Source organism: Larus michahellis, chromosome 2, assembly GCF_964199755.1.
Source record: "Larus michahellis chromosome 2, bLarMic1.1, whole genome shotgun sequence".
Lineage (NCBI taxonomy): Eukaryota > Metazoa > Chordata > Aves > Charadriiformes > Laridae > Larus > Larus michahellis.
The window spans coordinates 78075150-78101275 of record NC_133897.1 but is presented as its reverse complement, the minus strand read 5'-3'; the positions used below and the strand labels follow the sequence as shown (position 1 = coordinate 78101275).

Here is a 26126-nt window from a genome sequence, read left to right as displayed (position 1 = left end):
TTCAGGTACTACATTCTGAAATGTTTTGTTCGTATGTGGCAGGAGTAGGACAGGTACAAACATAGCCTCAGAAGTCCTCCACAGCTGAGGAACCGTATCCATGAAATCCAGCGTGGGGCCTAGCAGAGAACTAAATCAAACCCTCTGTTGCCATTATGCTTCTTCCAGATCTATGACAGTCTGGGGCCTCAGTTTCCACCAGGAAACAGGACCAGGCTCCAGGACCACTTTTGTTCTCTCATCGCTATCAGGCTTGCCCTCCAGTTTTAGAGGGTCCCCCTTGCTTAAACACCGGTTTAAGCACAGACTGCTGTTGCCCTCCCACATGGATCTACTGCTGCTTTTCTGGTAGTACTGAGCTGTGAACTCCACAGCATCCACAAAACACCGTGGGGAATGCAAACAGTTCCCCAGAATAGTAAAGGTCCTGTCAAAGAGAGTAGACACTCGCCACCGCCACTGTTTTACGGGAGGAAAGGCAAAGGGATCAGTCTTATGTAAAGAAGCTGTGTTAGACATTATTTCTATATTAGAACAGTTTTCCTAATAAAAATAATAGAATATGTTAGTTATGGAATCTTCTTTGCTGTTAGGACAATGACAAACTAAATAAAATCTGTCAGAGATGCCCTAGACACACCTGGCCCCCGCAAGAGAATGGATCAGGTGGTTTACGGCGGTCTTTTTGAGTCCCGTATTTCTGCAGCTGCCCCCAGGACTGTCACCTGTCACCGCTGTTCTGCCGACAAACAGAAACTCCTGTCTCCACCCTTCCTGCACGAAAAGCTGCCTCCGGGGCACCGAAACGACGACAAACAAACGCATTCCCGCCACGCACCAAAACCCCCGACTGCGGTCCGTCTCGGCCGTGTTTGCACCATTCACCGCCCGCTCACACCGGCGGGGTGCGGGGGGCACCGGGAGCCGACTCCTTCCAGCCGGCCGCGGGAGGCGGGATGCCGGGATGCGCTGGGTACCGCCGCCCGCCCGGCTCGGGGGCCGGCGCGGATCTCACCCTTCGTGCCGGCGGAGGCCGCGCGGTGCGTGGCACAGACCCAGCCCTTGGGCAAGCCCGGGCCGCCTCCTCCTCCTCCGCGGCGGGGCGGGCCAGGCCGGCCCGGTCCCTCCTCCCCTCCCGCCGCCGCCGGGCCGGGGCGCAGCGCAGGGGGCGGTGAGGGCGCACCCGCAGGCCGCCGAGCCCTCCCGAGGGAGGCGGCAGGACGGAGGAGAGCGGGCCGCACACACGGTAAGGCACCGCGGACCGGAGGGAGGGGAGGGGTGGGAAGCCCCGGGGCTGCTCCGCCGAAACCGAAAGCCGCGAAGGCGCCGCCGCTGCGGGGTCCGGATCCCCGGGGGTTGCCGGGGCCGGGGTGGTCCGGCGGGGTTGCGGAGCATCCCGTCCCCCCCTCCCCCTGCCTGGGGAGGGTCTCCCGGCCACCGGGGAAGCCCCGGGGCGCCGCGACGGGAAGCGGCACGGCGGGAGAGCGGTGCGTGCGAGGAGAGGCGGCCTCGGCGGCAGGAAGCCGCCGGGAGGAGGAGGAGGGCACGTCAAGTCGGCCAACGAGGAACTAGGCCAGAGAAAACCCGCATTCGGGCTTTCCCGGCCCCGCGGCGAGGCGGGTGCGTTCGGGGCCGCCCGCCCCGGCTGCGGGGACCGAGCTCGGCCGGAACGGGAAGGCCCGGCACCGGCTGGTCCCTTCCTCCGACAGCCGCGGCAGGACGGGGCAGCCCAGGCAGCCCGTTCTACAAGAGTGCACCTTTTTGTCACCGCTCCTGTTCGGTGACACGGTTATACCGGTGCAGGCCACTGCAGGGACCCACTCCGTTCCCCTCTCCGCCTTCGCTCTGCTCCAGCCCCGCCGGCGCTCGCCGAGTGTTTCCCTCTGCTCTGGTCCTATGAAAACCCGTGTGTCATCAACACCTTCGCTTCCCTGGGCTTGGCTCCCCCTCGCCTTCCCATGGGATGCCTTTTGTAACCTGCTGCTGGTCTGACACGGGCATTTTCTTTGCTATTTCCAAAATAAAAAATAAAAATGATTCCTCAGTGAAAAGAGGCAGCAGCTGAAAACCCTTAGCATAAGGGAAAGGTTTAGGTTTAGGAGTGGGTTATGAGAGTTACAGCAATAGAGTTGAGATGCACTGACAGCTTTTGAAACATCCACACGTGCAGTATTTTTGTCTTCAGCTGCATGGACCCTTCCCTTTATCTCCCGTTACCCGTATCGGTGATACCAGCTTTGGTTCCTGTTTGTTATTCCCTTCCATTCCCCACCGCTAACTAAATGGCCATGAGTTTTGGTGCTTGCAAACTTGTTCACTTTCTCCAATTATACCTTGTAACACCTCTCAAGAACTTGCGCCCTGTGAGTATCATTAGGCCAAAAGGGCTGTAATTACTGTGTGACCTTTTTTTACGTTACCACGCTGATGCACCCAGCAATCCTCCTTAACCGCGCGGGCTGCGCAAGATCTACATCAGATCAGTAACAGATTGTTAGACTCAGCAAACTGCTTTTGAATGGTGATCAGGCCCGATATGACCTAATGACCAGGTCATGATTCTTGGGAGTTTATGTGCCCTTTGGAGGTTAGAGGGGAGAATATAACCATGGTGTTAAAAAGAAAAATGCCACAAAACCACTTATTACACTTTTATCCCTCTCTAAAGAAAACCAAAACATACTAGTAGGCAAAAATCCCTCTCTTTTAGCAACCAGTTTTCAAAGTTTTCATAACACATGTTGGCGCTTGTTAAATATGAAACCACCCCAATACAGATGTTCAGAATAGCATATTAAGAAAAAAACCAAACTGCTTTATAATCAATCAAGTATACAGATGGAGGGCTACCTCATAGAACACAAATTTACCCCTAGAAGTACGCGTAGCTTCTGTAAGGTTAGGCTAAACCAAACTACAAAATTTCTGTTCTCTTAACCACAGATATGTAGTGTATGCACTGGTGTATCATAAGTGGATAGTTAGGATACATTTGAATTACCATGAATTACCAATAAAGAGCAGTAAGCTTGGAATGAACTTGAGCCTTCGAGCTTCTCTCCTTGATTTGTTTACCAGGTAACATCAGACAATACCTCATGTTAAATAGTGTACCGAAATAAATAGTCTTTGCTTAAAAACCTGGCTACAGATTGCTTTCCTGTGATACCCATCCTACAAAAAACTTTGGGTTTGAAATAAGTCCTAGGGTCAAAAAGCTTTTACTCAGAGTACCTTAGTACTTAATAACAACAACAACAAAGGGTAGTAACATCCTAATAGTAGAGCCCAAGGAAGAAGGTTCCCTCCCTTCTTATGAGAAAGTTCCCTGTGTTGAATGTTAGCCAGCTTATTTCAGTAGATATCTTATGATTTCAGAAGTTATTACTTCTTCTGAATTTCCAAGCCTTCTGGTTACCATGATGGCATGCTGCTTGGTAGCAACAGGCATTAGCAACGTAAATAGGAACAAGGTCCTATATTGTTGCAGTTTGAGGCAGAGCTGGTTTTCAGCAGGTTGTATGGTATTGAATGGCAGCCCCAAGATATCTATAGTATTAATGCAACTTTAGAAATTCAACAATACATGTTAATTTTCATTCACAAGAAGAGCACGTGCAATTCTTACAAGAATAACTACTACCTAGATGCATAATTACTGTTAGCATGGTAAAATTACTGTAAATATGTGACTTTGAACCAGTTCTTGAAAGGAAAACCCCAGATAAAGAAGCAAGATGTTACTTCATGCCAAGTTAAAGTCTCACGACTGAATTCAGGCCTTTGTACCTGTGACACCCGCCCCATCTGCACAACAGTCAGTAGCACCACCCCAAGAAAGCCAGAGAACCATCACCAGAAACCTCCAGGGAGACGAAAGCTCACGTAGGAGAGCAGCAGTGAGTATTCCTGGCACTGCTATGAGTCATTTGTTATTCAGCTGTTTGATTAACTGTAAAGCAATTTAAAGAAAAAAAACTAACAAACAAAACACAACAACAATCTCTCCCCTAAAAAGTATAAGGCATAGCAGGGCTTACCTTCTGACTAAACAAATGTAGCCATGTCCTCAGTCCTGTGCTCGTAATGCAGGCTAGCACTCCAGCAAGACAAAATCTGCATCCTTTCAAAGTCAGGAAAGCCGAAGAAGAAAACTCTAAAGAGAGTGCACTGCTCCAGATCTAGAGATGTTCCCTGTCTACAGGGCAAGAGCCCATTGAGTATATATCCACTTGGAAGAGGAAGCTTTTGCTTTTTCTCTTCTACAGGCACAACCTTTTTTTTTTTTTTTTTTTTTTTTTTAATTAAGTTTACTCTTCCCTATTTTGGCTTGTCAGTATTGAACTGACCAGACAATTTCCAAATCTGCCCGTAAACGTCCCTCTTCCCTCAGACACCTACTTTCTCCAGACACTTTCACTACCTCCTTAGCTCCCAGGCTCCAGAACAAGGCGGTGGAAATTAGGCTGCAGCTGATATTCATAATAACATTAAGCAATCTTTTCAATTAGAGATTTGATGATACAGGTACACAGTAGTTTACAGACAGTTGCTTGCTGGTCTGAAAAATTTGTCGGTCCCTTTGCTACACTATTTAGGGCTCTTAATTACCCAAATGAGCCAACCTACTGTTGCTGATAGCAGTGCTTGGAAATGGTGCCTTTCTCCCAGTTCTGTATATCTGTGTCATAGTCACCCAAGAGGAATGGAAACTGAACAGCCCTTGGACTTCGCCTTTTCTCAGCAAACTCTTTCTTTATTTGATGGAAGGTGCTTAAGGTACCTTCAGTGACGGAAAAAAAGCAGAGCTTGTGGCTCGCACCTGTGCTAGCAATTGAGCTTGTTGGCACGTGCCAAAGGTACCGGCTGTCCACCCTTCTTTTAAGGTTATAGCTCCTGACAGACATGTTAGGCAAGAGAGCACGACAGCTTTATCAAAGGCTTAAAATTATTCTGGCGTCCACTGGGGTTTACTTATCTACCCATTTCACAGGCTCCCCCAAGCTCTCCTTCTCTTTTGGTGCACTTAGGAGATATTGCAAACCTGCACAATTTCTTTGTTCCTCTTCTTTTTGAGGGGCAGGAGAGAAGTTGCCTTATGTCCCCACCACAGTCCTTCCTAGCACTTGTCTCAGACAAATTCAGACAGCCGTGAAAAGAAGTTTCCCACGGAAGCTGGGTTCTTTGTTTCACCCTGCAGAGAAACCTTTTATTTGTTTGTTTGAAGCTTTAAGCAAACCCTGTAGAGCTGGATTTGCAAAGGTGCCCCAAAAGGTGGCTCAGAGTTGTATAAGTATCCGGGCACCTGACAAGCCCATGTTCAGGCAAAGGCGCTACCTGCCTTTGGGACTGTGGCCCTTGATTTTTCTGGCTTTCAGTTTTTGCACATACGAAGTGTAGGGACAGTGCTGATCTACTGCATATTATATGGATAAAAACTATTTATTAAAAGCACTTTGAAATCCTCAGGTGAACAAATGGTGTTACATCGACTTAATGTAAGTGTAATGGGTTGACAGGATAAATTGTTGGGATCTCTAGGTCTGATCCTGTGAGAATGACAGCATCTTTGGTTTCAAACTGAGGTCCTTTGTTCATAAGGGTCACAAGAGTATACACTTGTGTCCCACTCCTTACGTAGACACTTATTTAGTGGAACAGCTAAACGCTTGATAATGACACTTCTTTCTCCTCCTGTACGCTACAGGTCCAGAAGCACTAGGGTACTTGACTTTGTTTTAATTGCGAAGCCACAAAGACTGCAAACATGTCGCTGGAAGACATCCATATGAACACCCAGGATTTGCTTGAAAAAAAACAATTAGACGCTGGAGGATTTGGAACAATTTCTTTATGCTTCCATAAGAAACATGGATATGTAGTATTAAAAAAGGTGTATACAGGACCCCAGCGCACTGAGTAAGTTACAGATCTTTGTTCTGATTTTTATCTTTCAGTTAGTCTAAGGAATCGTCTAAACTCAATGGAGATAAATCTAAATAAAGTGTAATAATTTGAGATCTTTGGATTCTGGAGTTACTATATGTGGGGAAAATACTCTAAGACAGTACTAGCAGCTGTCCTGAAAATTTTTCTTTTTTCCCTTATGAGCCAACTTTTTTAGTTTTAACTCATTGTTCCAGTGAAGTTCCTGTTTTCTGTTGCAAAGTGAGCATTACTGTGAATTTTTAAGAATCTTGTACATTTAAAGAAAGCCAGGAACTCAGTGGGCACGTGATATTTTCAAGCTTACAGATCAATTTTCAATACAGTTGTCCAACCGTAGATGTCCACTACGAGCTAAACACACATGAGCTATCAGCAGGACTCCAGCCCAACATGTGTAATACCAAGAATGTAACGCTCTGTCCCTTGAGAAAAAGCAGAGTGAGCCAAGCCCACTGATTTAATTCAAGGATTGAATTAGCTGTTGATTTCAATGAATTCAGGTCACATTGCAGCTCTACTACCTCAGAACCGTGATAAACCTAAAACTCCTGTGAGTCATCCACTAGAGAGAGACAAAAACCCATATTCTTCTGGTTTGGGTTATAATAAATAAATTAACAGAGTTTTTATTTTGCCAGTGGAAAGTGAATTAAGAGACTGTAGTAGTTTGCAGACTGCACTGACAGCTGGGGATGAACACAGTTAAAAAGGACAAGCTTGCCTAGTTTATTTTGGGGTTTGTGTTTTTACTTTCCTGCTACACAGGTTCATAAGTTTGTTTTTCCTTAAAGTCTTGAATCAAAAGTCTTCAGCAAATTTACAGATGAGCCTAATGCAAACAAAACAGCCTCCTCCTTCTCTAGTACTGGAGGAACACAAAAGGAGGAAGCAATTTCGTTTTAAGTCATAGAGTAGGAAAGCATTAGCGAGCAACATAGTCTCAAGATTTTCTTACAGCGTTTTGCCCAATAACTAGAACAGGAACAATAGTAAAAATAAGAGTATTTAATATAATGAGTACCATTTAACACCCTTGGTGAGCTCCCAGCTGTGTACCTGTGACTACTGATGGATTTTACTGAGGCCCAGGTAAAGTTAGGCTTTGAATTCATTCTAAACCACTAATTGTTAGTAAGTGTTATCACCACCCAGTATGTGGGTGGATCCCCTGTAGTAAATCCAATTGGAACATGAATACCAGCCCTTTGGGAAAGAGACCTGTATAGTTTCCTGTATGAGAGGTAGCGGGGTGTGTCTTGATCCTCGTCCAAAGGCTCTTTCAGCCCTGCATGTCCTGATCCCACCCCAGTTCAGCGATTTCAGCAGTGCACCTACAGAAAGAATGCTGATGTACTTTGTGAAAAGCAGGCCTTAAAATCAGGCAGAGCAGACAGTCTCTGTGCAAGGCATTTGACACTTAGAGAATATAACCTGGCATGAACAAAGCTGTATCAATTCAAAGCCAGCTGAAGGTATGGTTCATCTTACAGTGGCTCTAGGGAGGCTGACAGTTTTGGTCACCGTTGTCATTATGAATTAACAGCGTTTTCATCCCTGTGTTCTTTCTAGCCTGACACCTAAGTTCAGTGTAATGTCTGTTTTACAGATATAATGCTTCCCTCCTTGAAGAAGGCAAGATTATGCGCAGACTGCAGCATGACCGTGTGGTAAAACTACTAGGTATAGTTTTGGAAGACGGCAACTACTCCCTTGTGATGGAGTACGTGGACCGGGGGAACATGATGAAAGTGCTACAGAAAGTGAGCAGTGAATTGCTTCATCCCTTGCCACTCCTTGGGGTTGATATGATGCTTGAAAGGGACAGGATGTTACTGCTGTCTCCAAGGAATGGAGTCTTTAGTTTCTCATTCTTCTTTCTTGTATGAAAGAGCCAGCGGCAGCCCTGCCTTCTCTAGAGACAGCAGAGGACAGCTATGGCTTTCCTGCACGTCAAAGAGGAGCAGATGACAGTTATAGGTTTGGAGTTGTAGAAGTGTTTGTAGAGATATGCGGAGAACTTGCTAAAGAAGAACACTTCCATAAATATGGAGTGACTCTAGAATTACTTTAATGCAAAATTTTAGATCCAAGAAAGATCTTGGCTCTTTTTTACCCTGGCTTGAGCAGACGTAGTCTTGGGACTGAAAAAGAAAACTTTTTTAAAGACTGATTTTTAATTTGATGATTGCAGTAGCATTTTTTAATAGCTGGTACTTCTGTTCTTTATTTTAGCTCCCACTGCCTTTGTCGGTAAAAGGGCGTTTTGTGCTGGAGATCGCAGAAGGAATGCTTTATCTGCATGAGCAAGGCTTCGTACACAAAGACCTAAAACCAGAAAACATCCTTGTGGACAGAGATTTCCACATTAAGGTACTTGTTGGAATGTAAATGAAGCAAGCTGATGATTTGGGTTGAAGAATCCAGTTCAGCTGCATTCGTTAGTATTCCTGATTGATAGATGAACTCCTTTGTAGTCTAGCGAGCTATCGCTAAGAGAGCGTTAGCAGTGGATAATTGAAGTCTGGTGGCCTATAAAACCTCTGAGCTTGAGGTTTGTATAATCTTTCCCCCATTTATGAAAAAAAAAAAAATCACTAAGGGTATTTAAAAAAATGAATAATATTGTTGAGAATTAATGAAATACAAATAACAAAACAGCTAGAAAGAAAAAACAAACCTTAACATGCAGAGATTGAAACAAAATAAAATGTCTTATGGATCGTGTCTTTTGTCCTTTACTGCTGTAATTTCTCCTCCTGCCTTTACCTCTTCCTTCTTATTCCTTTCCTTCTTTTGCCTATTTTCTTTTCCTCTTTTGTCTCTTTTTTCCCCTTAGTCATCATTGTAAAATGACAGCCAGCAGCTGCAAAAAAAAAACCAGCAGGAAGCTACTTCAAAGAGTGGTTTATAAGCCTGTTCCGAAGCCCTTCTATTAACGTTAGCGGGCTTTTGGATAAAGACACATAGATACAGAGTCTACTACTGAATGAACAGTAGAATTTGCAGCAGTCCTCATCAAATGTCCTGTCTCTGGCCAAGGTGAGTTGCTGAAATAATCACCCCATTACAGTATGAAACTACAGAATAAAATCCTGTGAAGAAAGTTCTGTCATTCAGTATTTCTCAAACATATTAGTGAGAAGGGGGTTGACAAGGTTACTATAGTAGCAAGTCCCACTGCAGTATGAGCAGCTTGTAGGTAAGAGATATAAACTAATTTTTTTTTAAATTTCCCCCCCCCAAAAAAAAAAAATTAATTAATCATGATCTGCTTTAAATGTAAATTGTACGGTTTTTTGGGTTTCAGCTTGTTTATATGGACAGGAGCGAACTAGGCTATCATCACTGAACTGTAACCAGGATCAAATTCAGAATCAGATCAGACTTCCTTAAGTGACTTGATCAAAAGTATAATTTAAGGTAGCTGTTGTATGATTTATCTGCTTGAATGTGTCTGACATTGCCAATATTTATAAAGAGAAACAGTTGTTATAGGAAACTGCAAATGTAGGAAGATTTATATCATATCTTCCTCTATCACATTAGACCTCCTCTCACTTGTAGACATGAACTTGGACTCCTGCTTCCTCAGCAGGGTGTCACTTACATTTCCTCTCCCTCAGAATACATGTCCTCTAAATTTAGCCCAAAGCTTCAGAAACTCAAGAGGAACAATAAGATAGATAGAGGCAACAAAAGAGAAAAGCGACTTAGAAGTGAGGCAAGGCATCACCTCAGTTTTATCTGAAGTGATTGCGTTGCACAGCTCAGTTTGGTAGCTGCCTGTGGCCGAGAGAGGCAGTCACATTTTCTTCCGTCTTTCCTCTCCTGTTGACCTCCTGTTCCCTTGGTATTAGCACTCATGCTAATCTGACCACTTTGCCCTGATTTAGGAAGCCAAACCAGCAGATTACGACTTGCCTCATTGGCAGTGCTACCCTTCTGCTGGGGAGCACTTGGTTCAGCCAGCCATTTGAGTGCCGGGCGCTAGGTCTTCCCAGTGTCAGGTTAAGTGTCAGAGCTGGAACAGGAGGAGGAGACAGAGGCTGTGGGGAAACAAGGGAAGGATTATTTTCTTCACCTTCAGCCGTTAGTTTAGTTGTAAAACTCCACCCTAAGGTTTCAGTAATGCCACCTTGTTAAGCGCACAGTACCCAGCTATCCCTGCTTTAACTTATTCCATGCTATCCTTTTCCATGTCTCTTTGGCATACACATCACATCACCTTAGATCCTATTCCTCCCCCTTTCTGTAGGAGGATCTAAGGAAATTGAGTTAAATGGATTCTAAATGGAGAGGGCAGTGAGGGAGGAGGGATATCTGGCCATCTTATAGATTACTTCTGGATTTGAATCTCAGCTGCTTCTGTTCTGCCACGAGCGCTGTAAGCAGATCTTGAATGTAATTGTCAATGTGAGCAAAACCAAGCCTTTTTCATTACATTGTGTGTTTGTTCCAAGTGTGGTTAAGTTAATAATGAAGGTTCAGCCTAATGGTTCCCAGTTGGCAGGGATACTTTATTTAGGCAAAAAAACCCCACCGATAAAATGACAAATAATTTGCTTTCCTTTCTTTTTGTTGTATTTTTTGCAGTGCTTCATTTTTAGATAAGTTACTACTAACTATTCATTATAAAATTGAGCACTGCGTGAAATACTTGTTTATCTCCTCTTCATCCCAGCTCTAGCTCTGATGTGTCTCATTTTTCAGATTGCAGATCTTGGTGTTGCCTCCTTTAAGAACTGGAGCCGGCTCACCCAAGAAGAGACTGTCCGACAGAAGCAAATCAAGAGCACTTTCCAGAACAATGCTGGGACCCTTTTCTATATGGCCCCTGAGCATTTAAGCTGTCTTAATGTAAAACCTGTGGAGAAGTCAGACGTTTATAGCTTCGGCATAGTGATCTGGGCAATTTTTGCTGACAAAGAGCCATATGAGCGTAAGTTACTCCCAAAAAGACACTATCACAAAATTAAGTTACAAATGTTAAGCATTTAAAGTGATAAAGATTAGTAGATTAAATCGCCTATGCCCAAAAATGGCACCTGTTCAGCATCTCATGGCCAGTAAGAGGTATTTGTTGCATCATTCCTGACTTCTAAGTGTGGACAAGAACATCTGAATTGAAATGCAAGCATGAGCCCAGTCTCTTCACATCCACGTGGTATGGGCATAAACCTGCTCTCAGTGGCAGAAGACAAACACTGGGCAGGCCAGGATGGATACTTTGATGTACGCTATTTCCTAAGGTGGGCTAGTTACGTGTCCAGAGTAATGTCTTTATCATTTTGAACGGATTTTTTGTTAACGAAACAGCTGAACATTGTCGTGTGGCCATCTTTGTGTTCATACCCAGCGCAGAGCATAACTGAGATTCAGGTTGCAGAGAGCTAGATCTGTCACCCTTACTTGCACTGGGCACATCTTACATATAAAAGTGAATTCATTAATCTTAAAATAAATCTCTAATCTGTGGAAGTCAGGGCAGTGGATTCGGATTCACTAATGTGAGAGACTTGTAGCTGTACATCGGGCATCTTTCTTTGAAATCTTCTTTTACATATCCACAAATACACAGGAAGCTGCTTTACTGTTTCTTTTACCTACGGAAAGGTAGCAAAACTCACGATCAGGATCTGATAGGAAATTTTATTTTTCAGATGGTATAAATGAAGCCCAGATTTGCTTTGGTATCATGAATGGAAACAGACCAGACATAAAGGAGATCACTGATAAGTGTCCAGTGGAAATTATTGACTTAATGAAACAATGCTGGGATAAAGAGTCAGAGAAACGGCCAACCTTTGCAGGTAAGGCATCGCTTTGGGATTACTTTTTTGTTATGTGTCTGTCAGTAGTTTGTAATGCAGCAAAACAAACTTGAGTGTTTTCCTCTTCAAATATAAATTTTTGCTTTGAAAACAGAAATATCAATTCACATGCCCAGTAAAGCCTGCTTCCTGTACCCTGACTAAAATGGGGTATGGTCCAACATCTACAGATTTGAGAAATACTAGTGAGTGGATGGAGCGAAAACACTTTGTACCTGCTGATAATTTGTCTTCAGCATAGTACAGTTTTCTTGCTGAAATTTACAAAAAAGCTAACATCAAAGGACAGAGTATATATCTTGGGTATGACTGAGAAATTACCCTATTGAAACTAGCTTCAAAAGCTGTCCCAGTTTAGCCTCCCAGGAGAAACGCAACAGCCTTTGACTAGCTAATCGTCCTTTTGTGTGGTCAGGTCCCAAAACACTTGCAGTCAGTAAAAGTCTTGACTGAATGGTCTGGGAAGGAGACTAAGAGCATTCAGCAAATATAAGTCAAAATTCTTAATCTCCTCTTGTCTCTTCTTTCTGTGTCAATATGTAGTGCCAAAAAAAAAAAACCCAAACCCAAAAAAACTCAATCCCAAAAAAACCAACAAGCAAAAAAAAAAAACAAACCACCACCAAACCACAAAAAAACCCCCTACGCTTAACAGGAAATGGAGGTTTGGATTTAGACAGGGGCACCAAGAGCTTCATAAACAACAGGCATGTACTTAAATACTCAGAGGAAATATGTATACCAGGAGGAACCCATCTACTATTTCCATATATAACCGACATAATCTACTGCTACTGGATTGAGTTTATGCTTGCACTGGGTCTTAGCTTCTAATTTTCCCATATGCAGTCTACTGATATTTACCATGTTAGTAGGTTATTTCAGTAATTCCATCTTTAGCAGAGACGGGCTAGTTGTTTATCAGGTAGCTGAATGTAACTGAATGTGTCTTATTTTTTTTAAAATGGGACAACCAATCTTTTGGCCAGTCAAGTCAAGGTGCTGTCAGCCACGGATCGTAGAAAGAGAGCTTTCACCCTCAAAAGCAATACAACAACAACAAAAAAAAAATCCCTAGAAATCATCTTATTCTTGTTACTATATTAAGGCTAAATGAGCCATGTGGACAAATTCCAAATGTATGTATAATTTTCTTGCTCCTGACTTCATACAAGTCTTTATTCAATCCTTATCCATGAAAATTAACAGTATAAATCACTTATTTCCCATTGAAAACCACTTTCACTTAGTTCTTTTCTTTTTGCAGAAATTAGTGAAAGATACAAGCCATTTTACTGTCAAAATTTAGGAAAAAATATTGAAGATGATCTGAAGAAGTTAAAAGTGAGTAAATTTCTAAGCATTTTAAAGCATCAGTTCCCCACATCCTCTTTCCCTGACCCCAGTTATAGCCAGACTCTGACGCTTTGAGACTGATCATGCGCGACCGACCTGATTTCCTTCTGTGGCAAAATGTCTGGATTTGTGAACGAGGGGAGGGCGGTACATCTAATTTACCTCAGCTTCAGGAAGATTTTCAACACTGTCTCCCAAAATATTTTCGTATCCAAGTTTGGATGTTACTGTTTGGATAGGCAGATGAAAACATATTGGATGGCGAGTCTCAGAGGGTAGCAGTTGATGGGTCCTACTTCATCTGGAAGCCAGTAACAACTGTGGTCGTGCAAAGGTCTACTATGCTGGGACCTTCCCTGGCTTACTCCTTTATCAGTGACCTCAGGGAAGTGATGGAGCGTACTCTCATAAGGTGCACAGGTGACACCAAACTAGGAGGACCGGTCAATACAGTTACAAGGGCAAGGCTGCCAGCTGCAGGCTGGAGAAATGGGGTAACAGGAACCTTGCGAAATTCTGAAAGGACAAGTGCAACATGCTGCACCTGGAATAACCCCTGGCTTCAGTGCCAACTGGGGGCTGCCTGGCCAGGGAGCAACACTGCTGAAGAGGACCTCAGTGTGGTGGTGAGCAGCAACCTGGGCATCAGCCATAGCCTGCCTGGCAGCCAGGAAGGCCAGCAGCATCCCAGGGTATACCAACAGCGTGACAGGCCACAAATCAAGCAGATCTGCTTGGCACTTGTTAGTCCTGCCATATGAGATGGGGCTGAGGGACCAGGGAAGTTTCAGTCCAGACATGCAATGGCTTGGGGGGGACATAAATAGCAGCCAGCCCCTATCTCTGATGAGTTTATTGAGAAGACAGAGCCAAGTTCTTCACAGCAGTGCATAGTAGGAGGTCAAGAGCCAGCGAACATAAACTGAAAAAAGAGAGATTCAAACTGGATGCAAGAGGAAAAAAAAACACTTTTCCCCATGAGGACAGCTAAGCAGTGGAGCAAGTTACTTAAGGAGGTTGTCCAGTCACCATCGTTGGAGGTTTTCAACACCCAACTGCACAAAGCTCTGAGCTACCAACTCTGATCCCATAAGTGACCCTGTTTTGAGCAGGAGATGGGCCTGAGGTCCCCCAAGGTCTATTCCTACCTGAGTGGCACCCTGATTCTTTGATAATACTTTGCAAAAGCTCCTCATATGTCCAATTAAGTCTCACTCGTGAAATGAAATGTTAATTTTCCTAGAGATTCAAAAGTGCCAGAATCTGATTTAGAGTAAAAAAACCTCTGTAAATTCTTGATAATTTTTTGTCCTGTGTTCAGTGTCTAACGAGTGTCAGCCTGCTTGAGACGAGGAAGCTATACCATAGTAATAACAACAGAGGAAACTTGAAATTGGGTGTTTTTTCTGAGTGTCCAAGTTGGTTTCTCTTACTTTTCTAGCTGTAGGTTTATGAATTATGATACAAAGAATGATTTCTTGAATTAAAATAAGAGAATGAGAACTTCTTGAACAATTGGGCTGATTATGGAACCTTTTTATCACAGATTTTATTAATTTAATCACTTCGGTAGTACTGATGGCTATCAGTGAGAACTCCTGGCATTAGGGGTTTAATCTTTGCAGTGAAGTGAGACTCAGAAGGATACATACCAAGTTATTTTAACTTGGTATGGAATGAAAGAAAAGCAACTTTCTTTAAGGAAAGAAAAACAACTGCCTTTGTGAAACCATTTATTTACAGTTTTCTTTAAAGTGTGTACTTCTGTCACAAAGTCTACAATTGTGGAAATGAAAGTTCTGTTTTAGAAAACACGTGATGTTTATGAGGCATCAGTAACTGTTCAAAAAAGCGGTAGAATTTTGCAAAATTAAACTGATGAAATAAGTTTCCTGGACTGATTTGACCAAACTATCTCACAAATGTGAGAGTATATACATCTAATTTATGATAGTGTCCCCAAATCAGGATCATGGCCAATTATACTCACTGCCTTAGCGCTCTGCAAATATACCTCTTAAATCATAGGGACCAAAGGACTATTTAGAAAATGGGCCGTGAGTCTATTACTTTCTCAGGAAGGAAAACATCCATTCCGATCAGGGCACAGAATGCAAATACAGCATCCAAGGCAAGTCAGGGTGGTGAACTACTAGTACCATGTCAGTAGCAACATGAGTTATAGGGTTTGGGCATAGCCTTCTCCCCCCACAACTACCAACCGTGGAAGCAGAGTCCACAGCCTCCTAACTAGAAGGACCACAGAATGGTTAAGGTTGGAAGGGATCTCTGGAGCTCATCTGGTCCAGCGCCCCTGCTCGAGTAGTTCAGTTACTCAAGTAAAATCTAAAGACCTAGGCTGTAATGCACTTTAGAATGTCATCTTTTGCTTTCAGAAGGAAGTAGATTTTTTGAGAAGAGATAGTAGTTGTTGATTTTTAATCTGTGAAAGTACGTACAAACACACGTACATCCTACTTTTAGAAATTATTTTATGAGTAAAAAGCATGGGGGGGAATTGAAAAATAGTTTTTCCAAGTAAAAAAAAAAAATTACTTACATGAAGTCTGAATAATGGGAACATCAAAAGAGTGGAACAGGAATGGATTTTGCCTTCACCCTGTTGAAGTAAGGATGACTGTTTACAGAAAGGAAATTGTACCACATCTTTCTGAAGATTTGCTCTGAACTCATTGTTCCTAATACTTTTCATAAAAGTCAACATGGCCATACCTGAATGTAAATCTTCTTCGTCACCTCTTCCCTGTTCATGAATGTACTTACTAAATATAGATCCACAAAACAGGATGCACGTTTGCTACCTTTACCTCAGCAGCACCCTCTCACTGAGGTTGCTTGCAGACAGTCTAGCTATGAGGTCAAAACAGTCACTCCAAAACCACTCTGGATTAAGCTCGTACTCATGTAGGCAAGGGTGTTGTGTCGCCAACTCGGAGTATTACATACTGCAGTTGCATTGCAGTCGTTCCTCCCTTTGTTGAAGAAAAGATTTTGCGATTTCGCCCATCTGTAGCAAAGCAATGGGTATTTGGGTATTTTCTGTCAGGCTGTGCTCTGTGTAAGAGTATGGCATCTCTTCCCACAGATGCACAGAATCTGTTCATCCAGACCGCTTCACTGTGAAGCTGTGCTGTTTCCTATTCTGTGGGTCCTTTGGTTAAGTTTTTGCCTGTAACTCGATCATTTGTTCTTACTTACATGCAGAAAACGTGGCCCGAGTCAAATGAACTGCTGAATAGGATGCAATCCCTTCAAATAGATGCTGTATCAGAAGATGCCAGTAATAGTCAAGTAGGTAAGTCACTAGCACGTCATTATTCTGTGTATTCTGCCAAAGATAAAGTTGTGTACACGTACAAAGTCAGAAATCTTACCATTAAGGGGTTATGAAAAGACTCAGTTATTGAGCGCTTCAGACAGAATTGTAGTCACTGTAAAGATTAAATTGGCTCCCAAATTCATACTTACTGTTTTGAATTTTCCACAGTCTACAGTTTGAACCCATTTCATTTTACACTCCCTTTCTTTCCTCTCCCATGCTGAAAATTTTAACACTAGGCTTTTCAATGGTCACTTTGATAATTACATTGCATACTTAATCTTTCTTCCCATCCTTTTAGTCATGCGAACTGCTGGGCCTGTAGGCTTTAATTTCATGAAGACTTTACTTTTTCGCACTCCAGCCTTTCTTATGAATGCTCTGAATATGACCAGGATGCATAGTTACAACATATTCCTTTGTTTATGATCATGGTCTCTATGGAATCTATCTGAGGAGCACTAATAGATTAATTTTATCTCCTTTCTCCAATATTTCCCATCAAATCTTGGATGAGTTGCATGTTTCATGTTTTTATAGAGCGCTCTCTAAAATACGTGATGATATAGTTACAGTTCTATAGTAGCGTATCTGGAATTCTTTTACCAAAGTTACTTAATCACAAAGGATATAGGATCATATTTGCAACACTGATTTACAAGCAACAACATCAAATTCAGTAGAAATAAAATCCTTCTAAGTTTGCTCACACCATTTAAGAGACATTATTAAATCAATAGTGTTAAACTGTAACACGCAACTAGTAAATTTTCCCCAAAGCTAGGTTTGCTGTAACTGTTCCTCGGTAGAACTGATGGACTTATTAGGGCAGCCCCACTGCTATATTTTTAAACGAGTATAATTACATTTCCCTAGCAGAAAGAATCACGTATGACTGCAGCAGATTACAGACGCTCTTGTATTTTAAATACAAAAGTTTTATTGTGAATCCACACTTTAGAAAGATACTATCTTGACAGCTGTCAGTCAAAGTCAGGGTTTTTTTTCTCCAGTCAATGGGCATTACTCAGGCAGTGGTAGTGAAAGATATCCCACAGGATCTGTTCCTACATCTCAAGCTTGCCCTGGAGAATGGATGTGATATAGTTTATGCTAATACTGAATTGCTAATAGCTGTCACTTTTGATGAGATTCTTTCTGTATTAGCTTATTCCTCCCACTCCCTCTCTAGCAGCAGAGCGAGTCAGACTGAAGGTGTACTAATATACAGCCATCAAAAGGAACTAGTTTTGGTCCTGCCTAATACAGACTGAATTAACGTAATTTGGAAAAAAAAAAGAAAAAAAAAAAAGAAAAAAAAAAAAAAGAGTTCACTGGCATTATCCGAGCTAAATAGAAGCACATACATACACTTTATTCCAATTTTATAGTGGTCTGTAAGAGTCTCTTGCTTTAGTCAGTGTACAATGTTTTCTAGACAACTGTGAAGCTTTCAGAACTTCTTAAGAAAGCATCTGTAGTCCTACCCTTAAAAACACAAGAAAAAGTAATGACAAGCAGATTTTTACATTCTTGTTTAGTCTTGGAATGCTGCAGCATGATCCAGATCATAACTCAGTGTAGTTCAAGACTTAAGTAGAGCTTCCTTTGATAGTGAAAATTAGTTCGAAAGACGTAGATGATGCAAACTGTTTTATCTGGTAGGTGTTACTTGTGAAAGTGTATTCTTTTGGACTATGACAAATAAGCTAGACAAAAAGGATTCATCATGAAATACCTAGACAGGATATTTTACATAATCATTTGCAAACATGACTTTAACGACAAATTATTTGTGCTGTGTGAAGTGACACCTATTACAGCGGTGTTATTTTCCATCCCATTACACTCCAATTTTGCACTGATTAAACACTGGTTAAGGCCAGTGGAGACACACTATTAAATCAGACCCTTTAAATGCCTCCAGGACCTGTTTGTTTCAATGGTTGAGAACTTGATGTCAATATAAGCAGAGCATGCAGTGAATTCTGACACCACTTGACTAAGCGAGATTTTGACACCGATAGCTTAAACAAGCCTATACTTCCTAGATAAAAATCTGTAATACTTCTCAGTGAAGGCATTCTATAAAATAAAATACAGCTTATGCTAGAAGTAATGTTATATTTTCACCTTTTATATATTACTGTAGTATCAAAGGTAGATTAATAGATTCTAGTGTCATCCTAACAAGTTAAATACTTGCATTTGGATGTATTTCAAATATTTACTTTTCCTCCCTTTTAGATCAGCCTAACTCTCTACACAGCTCTCAAGGTCCCATGACCAGTCAGATTAACGAAGCTCTGTTTGCTGCCTCCCCTGAAAACCAGCCTGTTGAGAGCTGTGAGACCTCATTTACACCTGCTGATAATCTAGAAAGCAAACTTCAGTGTGAATACAACTACCATGTATTCGGGAGCCGGATGGATAAAGCAATTCCACCTATAGTATACACCCCTGAAATGAGAGAGGAAGAAAGGAGACGAAGAGTTTCCTATGATCCATATGTAAAGCCATCTCCTACTCCTCAATGGAACGAACTGTATCCAAGAGCTGAAAAAACAGGATCAAACACTAATCCATATTTTTGGCCACAGCCAGCTGCAACAGCACTGAAACAGGGAAATGTGGATGTTTTTCGTGGGCCAAACCCTAACAGTCTTCTAACGGGAAACACAGAGGGTCTCTATGGATTGCATTCAGCCAATACTTTTAGCCTAAGTAAACCTCCTGTGCCTGAATCGGGCCTAAACCTGCAGTCACAGACCAATGCAAACTGGTACCCAAAGAATGCAGACACAGATACAGGTGAGATTCCGCCTCCCCCACCACCTGTGTTTCTGAAGACCCGCTTGTTCTTTAAAAATGAAGCATCCAGGAGTGTTTCGTAGTTTATGTAACGACCACCTGCTTACTGCTAACAGTTGATCTGTGATATAGCAAAGGTGAACTTCTTTCGTGAAGTTGTCTTTGTTTATTTGAAGTTAATCCAGGCTGCTAAAATGCTCTAGCTTTGACTTCATTATGCTGCTTTCACTGATTTCAGGCTGTTAACTTCAAGCGAACCATTTCTAAAGCATCACTGTAATAAAGGAGCACCAGACCCAATGCCTAACTCTTCAGCTACCAGCCAAATGACAGCAGATACTGCTACAGCAGCTACCAAACCCAAGAGCTGCTACCAGTCCTTCTAGGAAAGCAATGGAAAACTTTTGACTCTCAGAAATGTAACATTTATACCATAGGTTTTGCTTGTGCAGAAAAAACATTTGTAGCATTTCAGAAAATAGATGGGTATTTTTAGCTTGATTTGCAGCAAGGTAAGAGACTCCTGAGCTCAAGTACCCAGCAAGGCGCATAACTGTTTTCTCCAGAAAACTGCCTGGTGCTTCTGAGCCTCTGTCGATATTTGCTAGTGAGCTGTGGACTAGAAAGGTGTGGAGACAAAGAAGAAAGAGAACAAATTAACATTGGCAGAAAGTAAAAATAAATGGTAACTAAAGGCCTATAAGATGCAACTTTTAGGAACTAGAGGTAGCATGAGAAACATGAGCCTGCTCCTACTAAATATTGGATATTTTTAGTGTGGCATTCTTTTCCAGATCGTCTCACAAGACAATCAAAGATGCCTAGCTGTTTACAGGCAGAAAGCCACAAAGGTGTTGTTCTATTAAATTATTTATGCAGAGGCTGTGACTAGTTGTTTATGTGAGTTTATTTACTGAAATGAATCTCAGAGCTGTCATGTCAGAAGGCAGGGATTAGAACTGTCAACATCACTAATAAAATCTGTTTGAAAGAAAAAAAAGAAAAAAGAAAGTTATAGGGAGGCTGTGTGCAGTAGTGTGGCAGATATCAGACTGAGATGCAGAAGAGCTGCATTACAGCTCTTCCATTGAGTTGTCGGGTTACCCTAACCCAGTCACTCTTACTGCCCCATCCTGAGTTGCGGAGCTCATCTGTGGGCATCCAAATCGATTACTGCCCTGGGCAGGAAGTTACATCTCTGCTGGACATGACTGGCACCAGTGAAAGATGCAGTGGTGTTCCGTGCCTTTGCTAGAGCCGGTCACAAGCAGCGTGCTAATACAAACCACAGTCAGTCTCAGCAGTAAGTAGTAGGAGCACACTTGGGAGTTCTGAATTTTCCAATTTGAATACCTGCTAAGAGGCAGCTCAGCCCATAACTGTGGTGTGCTGTGATCCCACATTGCCGTCTACCAGCCAGGTATTCATACACCCACGTGGAAGCCCATTGCCCTCATTGGGATCCAAGGGTGATTAAGGCTATTAGTCACTGAGAAAAACCACAGTAAGGTCATTGCTTTAACTAGAGTTATTCAAGGAGATGCAATCCTGTTAATTAAAAAGCTTCTTGTCTCTTTGTATTTAAGGGCACAAACTATGTACTCATACTGTTATAAGCGTGGCAGTCATTCTTAAGTATATGTGCTTTTTTTGTTTACATAATGCTTTTGGCATTTTTTTTTTTATTTTCCCCTCTTTTTTAGGTAACAAAGATTCCACTTCTTTCACAAGGGGAACTTTTACATATTATCCTCCTGCACCCAGAGTAAGCACAGGTAAGCACTCTAGCCTTCATCTGTCCTGGTACCCAACAGGCTATGCATTGCATCCTGATCAGTAAAGCAAAAAACTTCAGGGTCGTGAAATAATTTATGTTGTTGCTTAATGCCTCTAACCATAGCCGAAGTTATCAGTACCAGTATGTAAAACTAAGTCCTGTCTCCAAGCAGGACCTGTACACACCGTTAAATGTGTTATTTGATGGATCAAGGACAACAACTTTTATGTTCTCATGCTTCTAAAAACGTGAAGGCATTGTAAGATCTCCTGTATACCTAAGCCGGTCAGTTTCTTAGATTGAGTGTCAAGTTGCTGTGACTATACCCAACTCCTGAGCCACACACGCATTTGGGACACCTCTCGGTTTTTGCTCTGAATTTTTAATACAGATCTCTAGCTATGGGCTTCATGCCGATCAGCCTTCATTGGCGCACATGTCTGTACAGTTCAACTGTCTTAAACCCCTGAAATTCTGTCCTGTCCCTCAGGAGTCATTAATATATGCTCCTTTCGAGTTGGAATCTTGCTTGGGGCACCCTGAACTCTTTAATTACAAACTGGACAAGCTTTGAAAGGGTTAAGTGGTTTACACTTACAAAGAAAACTTGAAACAGCAGGTCTCTGTCTTCTTGACTATATGCCCCTTAGAGTCTCTAGATGATGGCCTAAAAGTGTCAAGCAAGCAAAGCGTAGAGGCTTGGGAAAGGAGATTTATAAGCGCAGTAACTTTTACTGTTAATATTGACAAAGCATTTGTACATGTTTTCATATCTTTTGCTAGATTCATCTTATTACCAGATAAGAAAATAGCAAACACATGAGATTTCTTCATTTTTTAGCTAAAAATATGAACATATTTCCTTGGTCCTTCACCTAAAAAAAAAAAAAGGATACAGAAATCATAATATTTTGAGACATGATAAAATGCATTCCTTTTGTGCAACTTCTGGAAACTAATCATGCATACATATAAGTATTTCTGACTAGCAGTTTCAGGTTAGCAGATCTTAAATGCATTTAGTCAGGTTTTTATACGTGACCATAGATTTCCACACTTCACATTGCAATTGGGTGTGTAACAAGGATGTTTGTGCATCTAGCCATCATTTTGGGTGATTAAATACAGAGCTTCGTCTATCATTTTAGTTATCTATACTTCAATTTTAGGCCCAGATTGTGATATACAGCATTTAAACTAGAATTAGAACATTTAATGGATGACTATCCCAACAGAGTTCAGAAAACATTGTCAAGAGAAAACTGATGTCACCTAACATGGCTAGAATTGTCACTTAGTTTCATGTTATGTGTGGAAATCAGACAACTGTAAGCAAAAGATACCAAATTAGGTGTTTAACTAATCACAGACAGTAAACCACAGTCGGAAGCTCCCAGAGTTGCACAAAATTTAGCGGTGCAATTGGTTGTATATACATGTTGACTTTTATTGCTGAGGATTCAGGCATTAAAAGAAAGGAGTAGGGGTTTTTGGTAAGGTATCCCAGAAAACATTGTAGTCTTGCCTTAGAACTAAAAGTACAGAACAAGGGGAAGTAAATAAATATTGTTGAAACAAACACTGAGCAAGTAGTGCACTGTAAAAATAGATACAGCTGAAGAATACACACTTAGATAGCAGGGATGAAATACATTGTGAAACAGAGACAGCATAGTATAACATGGAATATAGAAACATTACGAGCAACTAGAAATGATTTCCTGTAATCGTGCAGAACTTGGAAGTCCTAACTGTCAGCCTGAACTTACATCTATGAAAAGTAAAGCTGAGAGGCAGAAGGCTTTAAGATTTAAACAAAAAGCGCTTTCAAGTACAGACCTCCTGAAGCTGTTAGCCAACAAAAAGTGAGGCTGCTACCACGCATTCCTGAAGTGCAGGGAACATTATTTACAGTCTAGTAACTACCAGCATGTAAGGGGCTTGGTTATGGCATTTTGTCACAGAATAGAATAGGATGGGCTTTTACTAAAGTACCTTTATGTCACGCTGCATAATGAAAATATGCTCATATTTGCCAGTAAATGGCATTAAATGCATATAAAACCATTTAATCACTTCCCTGATTAGCAAAACCTTCCTCCTCCTTATGTTACTTCTTGGCATTTTGAACCGTATGCACTTGTTTATAAAATTGTATTAAATTCCCTTATACAGAAGATTCAGTCAAGTACAACATAAGTAACAGTTCTGGAATTCAAATTGGAACCTACAATCACATGAAGATTGAAGAGCACAATCAACACATCAGCACTTCTCCTGTTGCTACAGAAGCAACTTACACGCATTATGAAGCATCGGGTATATTTGGTAAGAGAAATATCTTCCTAGTTTTGATGTATTCTCCCCATATATTTATCTGGTACAGCTTTCTCCCTCTGATACTCAAGAAATAACTGTTTGGGTCCTTTTCTACTTCATACTTAAGAGCGTATAAAACAAGTAAGGGTTTGTGCTGATGCTGCTCTGTAATACCACGTACCTCATTTGTCCTGTAGTTACATGGTCTCTTAAGAGACACCAGATGCAAGTATAGATGTATATGCATCAAGAACGTGAGGAATAACAACACTCAAATTGGTAGAAGCAAGGTTAAGACTAGTGGTCCTTGCCCAATTTATAGTTTAAAACCACAGAATAACCTGAGTTGGAAGGGACCCATGAAGATCATCGAGTCCAGTGCCTGATGCCACACAGAGAAACCTAGAAGTTAAACCATATATCTAAGAGCATTGTCCAAACATTGCTTGAACGCTGACAGGCTTGGGACCACGATCACTTCATTCATGTAGAAATTAGAAGATTTTGGAATTTAATTTATTTTTGTTGGTCAATACTGAGTTAAACTATCCTGGCACATTCCTAAATAAACAAATAAATAGTGTCCCAGAATATAAAACATATCATCTAGACATCAGTCAGATGTATAAGAACTCTAGGAAGGAGCTTTTCAATTTTGCAGGCTTAAGTGAGAAACTATGATCGCCTCAGATCAAAAATCAAGTCCAGCAACTGACCTGTGAATACACTGTTCTGACTGGGAGTTTCTTTCCTGGCATCATTGGTAATACTGGTTTCATGAAATCCACTTCTGATTGTATCACTAAAATTCTGTTTCCACATATTACCAATAAATATTTGGGGGAGGACAGGCGAGACAGCAAAAGGAGCAGAAGCATTAAACAATGCCGTTTTCTTATACTCTTTTCCTTTTTGCAGATGATGCTACTGTCCTGACTGATAAACATTTGAATCTAGTGAGAGAAAAGTTGGCTAAACAGTGGAAGCACTGTGCTCGTAAACTGGGCTTCTGTGATCCTGAGATTGATGAAATTGATCATGACTATGAACGAGATGGACTAAAAGAAAAAGTTTACCAAATGCTGCTTAAGTGGGTAATGAGGGAAGGCTCCAAAGGTGCTACAGTTGGAAAGCTTGCCAGAGCCCTCTTTGGCTGCCAAAGACTGGATCTTCTTACTAGTTTGATGCAAATCAACGAGGAATAAGTTGACTGAGAACTGGGGAAAAATAAGGGTGTTTTTTCCTAAAGACCTCCCGATAACAAGTATTAATTTTGAACAGACTTTCTGGAGCTCTCCTTTTTGCACAGACTTTTTGGAATACATTTTTTCTGCCAAGCAGTTTTCAGTAAATATCTCCAGTAAATCAAAAAGTTTATGTCAAGATAGTTGGTCTTCCAGAGGATAAAAGAAAATAAGCATCTTCCTTCTGAATAAAATGATTTTTTGAAGATAATGACAACCAAATGCAATAGTAGTATTGATTCAAGGAGAACACGTTATACAAAATTTCTATATTCTGTCTTGAAACACATTGGTGAACAAAAGCATGTAATTTCAGCAAAACTAATATATTAGTAATAGTATGTGAAAGACTGACTCACTCCTTGAAAAACTTGGACAGAAAACAAAATCAACTCTTTAAGTTTTGCCAGAAGTGCCAATACTTAGAAGGGTACTATCCCAGATTGCTCTAAGTCAATATGATATTATTTTTTTAAATCTTTTTATAATGGTTATTAAATACAGTTGTCTGTAATTATGCAAAGAGAAGTGTGAATAAAAGCAAAAATTATTTTTGGCTTTAAAAGTATATAATTGATAAAATACTTTCACAGGGTAATATTGCATTAGATTTTTACATTGCTTGGTAGAAAAGATCTTACATGGTAAGTTTCTCATCAGCTTTATGGAATAGTGAAAATATATGTTTAATCATTATGCAATCCAAAGTAAAGACTTGGGAATATGAGAGCTTTGGGAAGGGGAAAGTGCCTTACTGCCACATGACAGAAGACCCATTCTCCTACTCACTTCAGGGAGGATTACTGGTTTCTCAATCTTTTAGGCTGCATTTATACTAGTAAATTAAATGTGCCTGGGAATCTTCGTGGGTGCTGAGGTTAACTGGCATGCCACAGCCTGCTGCAAGGATATGAAATTCTTTAAACCTTCAAAATATTGTGGAAGTGCTGAAGTTGTGTCAGGGATCGACTGAACCACTCTGCAGTGTAGGTGATGGTATCCCAACGCCTGGGAATATTCGTTGCCACTCTAACTTGCTAGTATCGACATAATCTCAGTGTGCAATATCTACGAAAGAAGCATTATTGAGCTCTAAATTTTTATGCGCTAAGAATAATTATGTCGAACTTTTCCTGTGAAGGATGATACCTCCTAGTTGCATTAAATCTACAAATGTTTCCAGCGTATGTTTTGGACCAGCTCATTCTTTATGCTGTAGAAAAAGCAGTAAGTGTTCACTAGCTTCTGGGTATTGTCAAAAAAGCTAACAATTTAATAAAAGTGTAGTTACAATGCATTCCTGCTCTTTGATGCAGCAGACACCATTTTAGTAGAAGCAAAATGAAACTGGAGTCATAGCAAGCACCAACATATTTGTCATCTTTAAACCTACTTAGCACAAGGCAACAGTGGAAATGGGAGTTTAGCAGAAATCAATACAAAAAGTGTGTCATCCACCCAGATACTGGAGCATTTATATATTTATTGTTAATGTATGC

General features: G+C 41.3%; 1 protein-coding gene across 1 annotated transcript; it reads left to right on the top strand.

Annotated features, from left to right (window-relative positions):
- Positions 1-1120: 1120 nt before the first annotated feature.
- On the top strand, positions 1121-24849 carry RIPK1 (receptor interacting serine/threonine kinase 1). Its single transcript, XM_074576056.1, has 12 exons — positions 1121-1246; positions 5708-5919; positions 7556-7709; positions 8182-8319; positions 10660-10888; positions 11610-11759; positions 13048-13124; positions 16362-16452; positions 18724-19287; positions 20991-21062; positions 23240-23392; positions 24302-24849. Exons 2-12 carry the CDS (start codon positions 5768-5770, stop codon positions 24586-24588), a joined length of 2067 nt encoding a protein of 688 aa, XP_074432157.1. The 5' UTR covers positions 1121-1246; positions 5708-5767; the 3' UTR covers positions 24589-24849.
- Positions 24850-26126: the final 1277 nt, after the last annotated feature.

Bases quoted from the DNA above. Each gene is read 5' to 3' on its own strand.
- RIPK1 (XM_074576056.1), top strand. From the start codon at position 5,768: ATGTCGCTGGAAGACATCCATATGAACACCCAGGATTTGCTTGAAAAA. The intron at 5,920-7,555 runs GTAAGTTACAGA...TCTGTTTTACAG, and splicing joins ACAGGACCCCAGCGCACTGA to ATATAATGCTTCCCTCCTTG. The intron at 23,393-24,301 runs GTAAGAGAAATA...TCCTTTTTGCAG, and splicing joins TGAAGCATCGGGTATATTTG to ATGATGCTACTGTCCTGACT.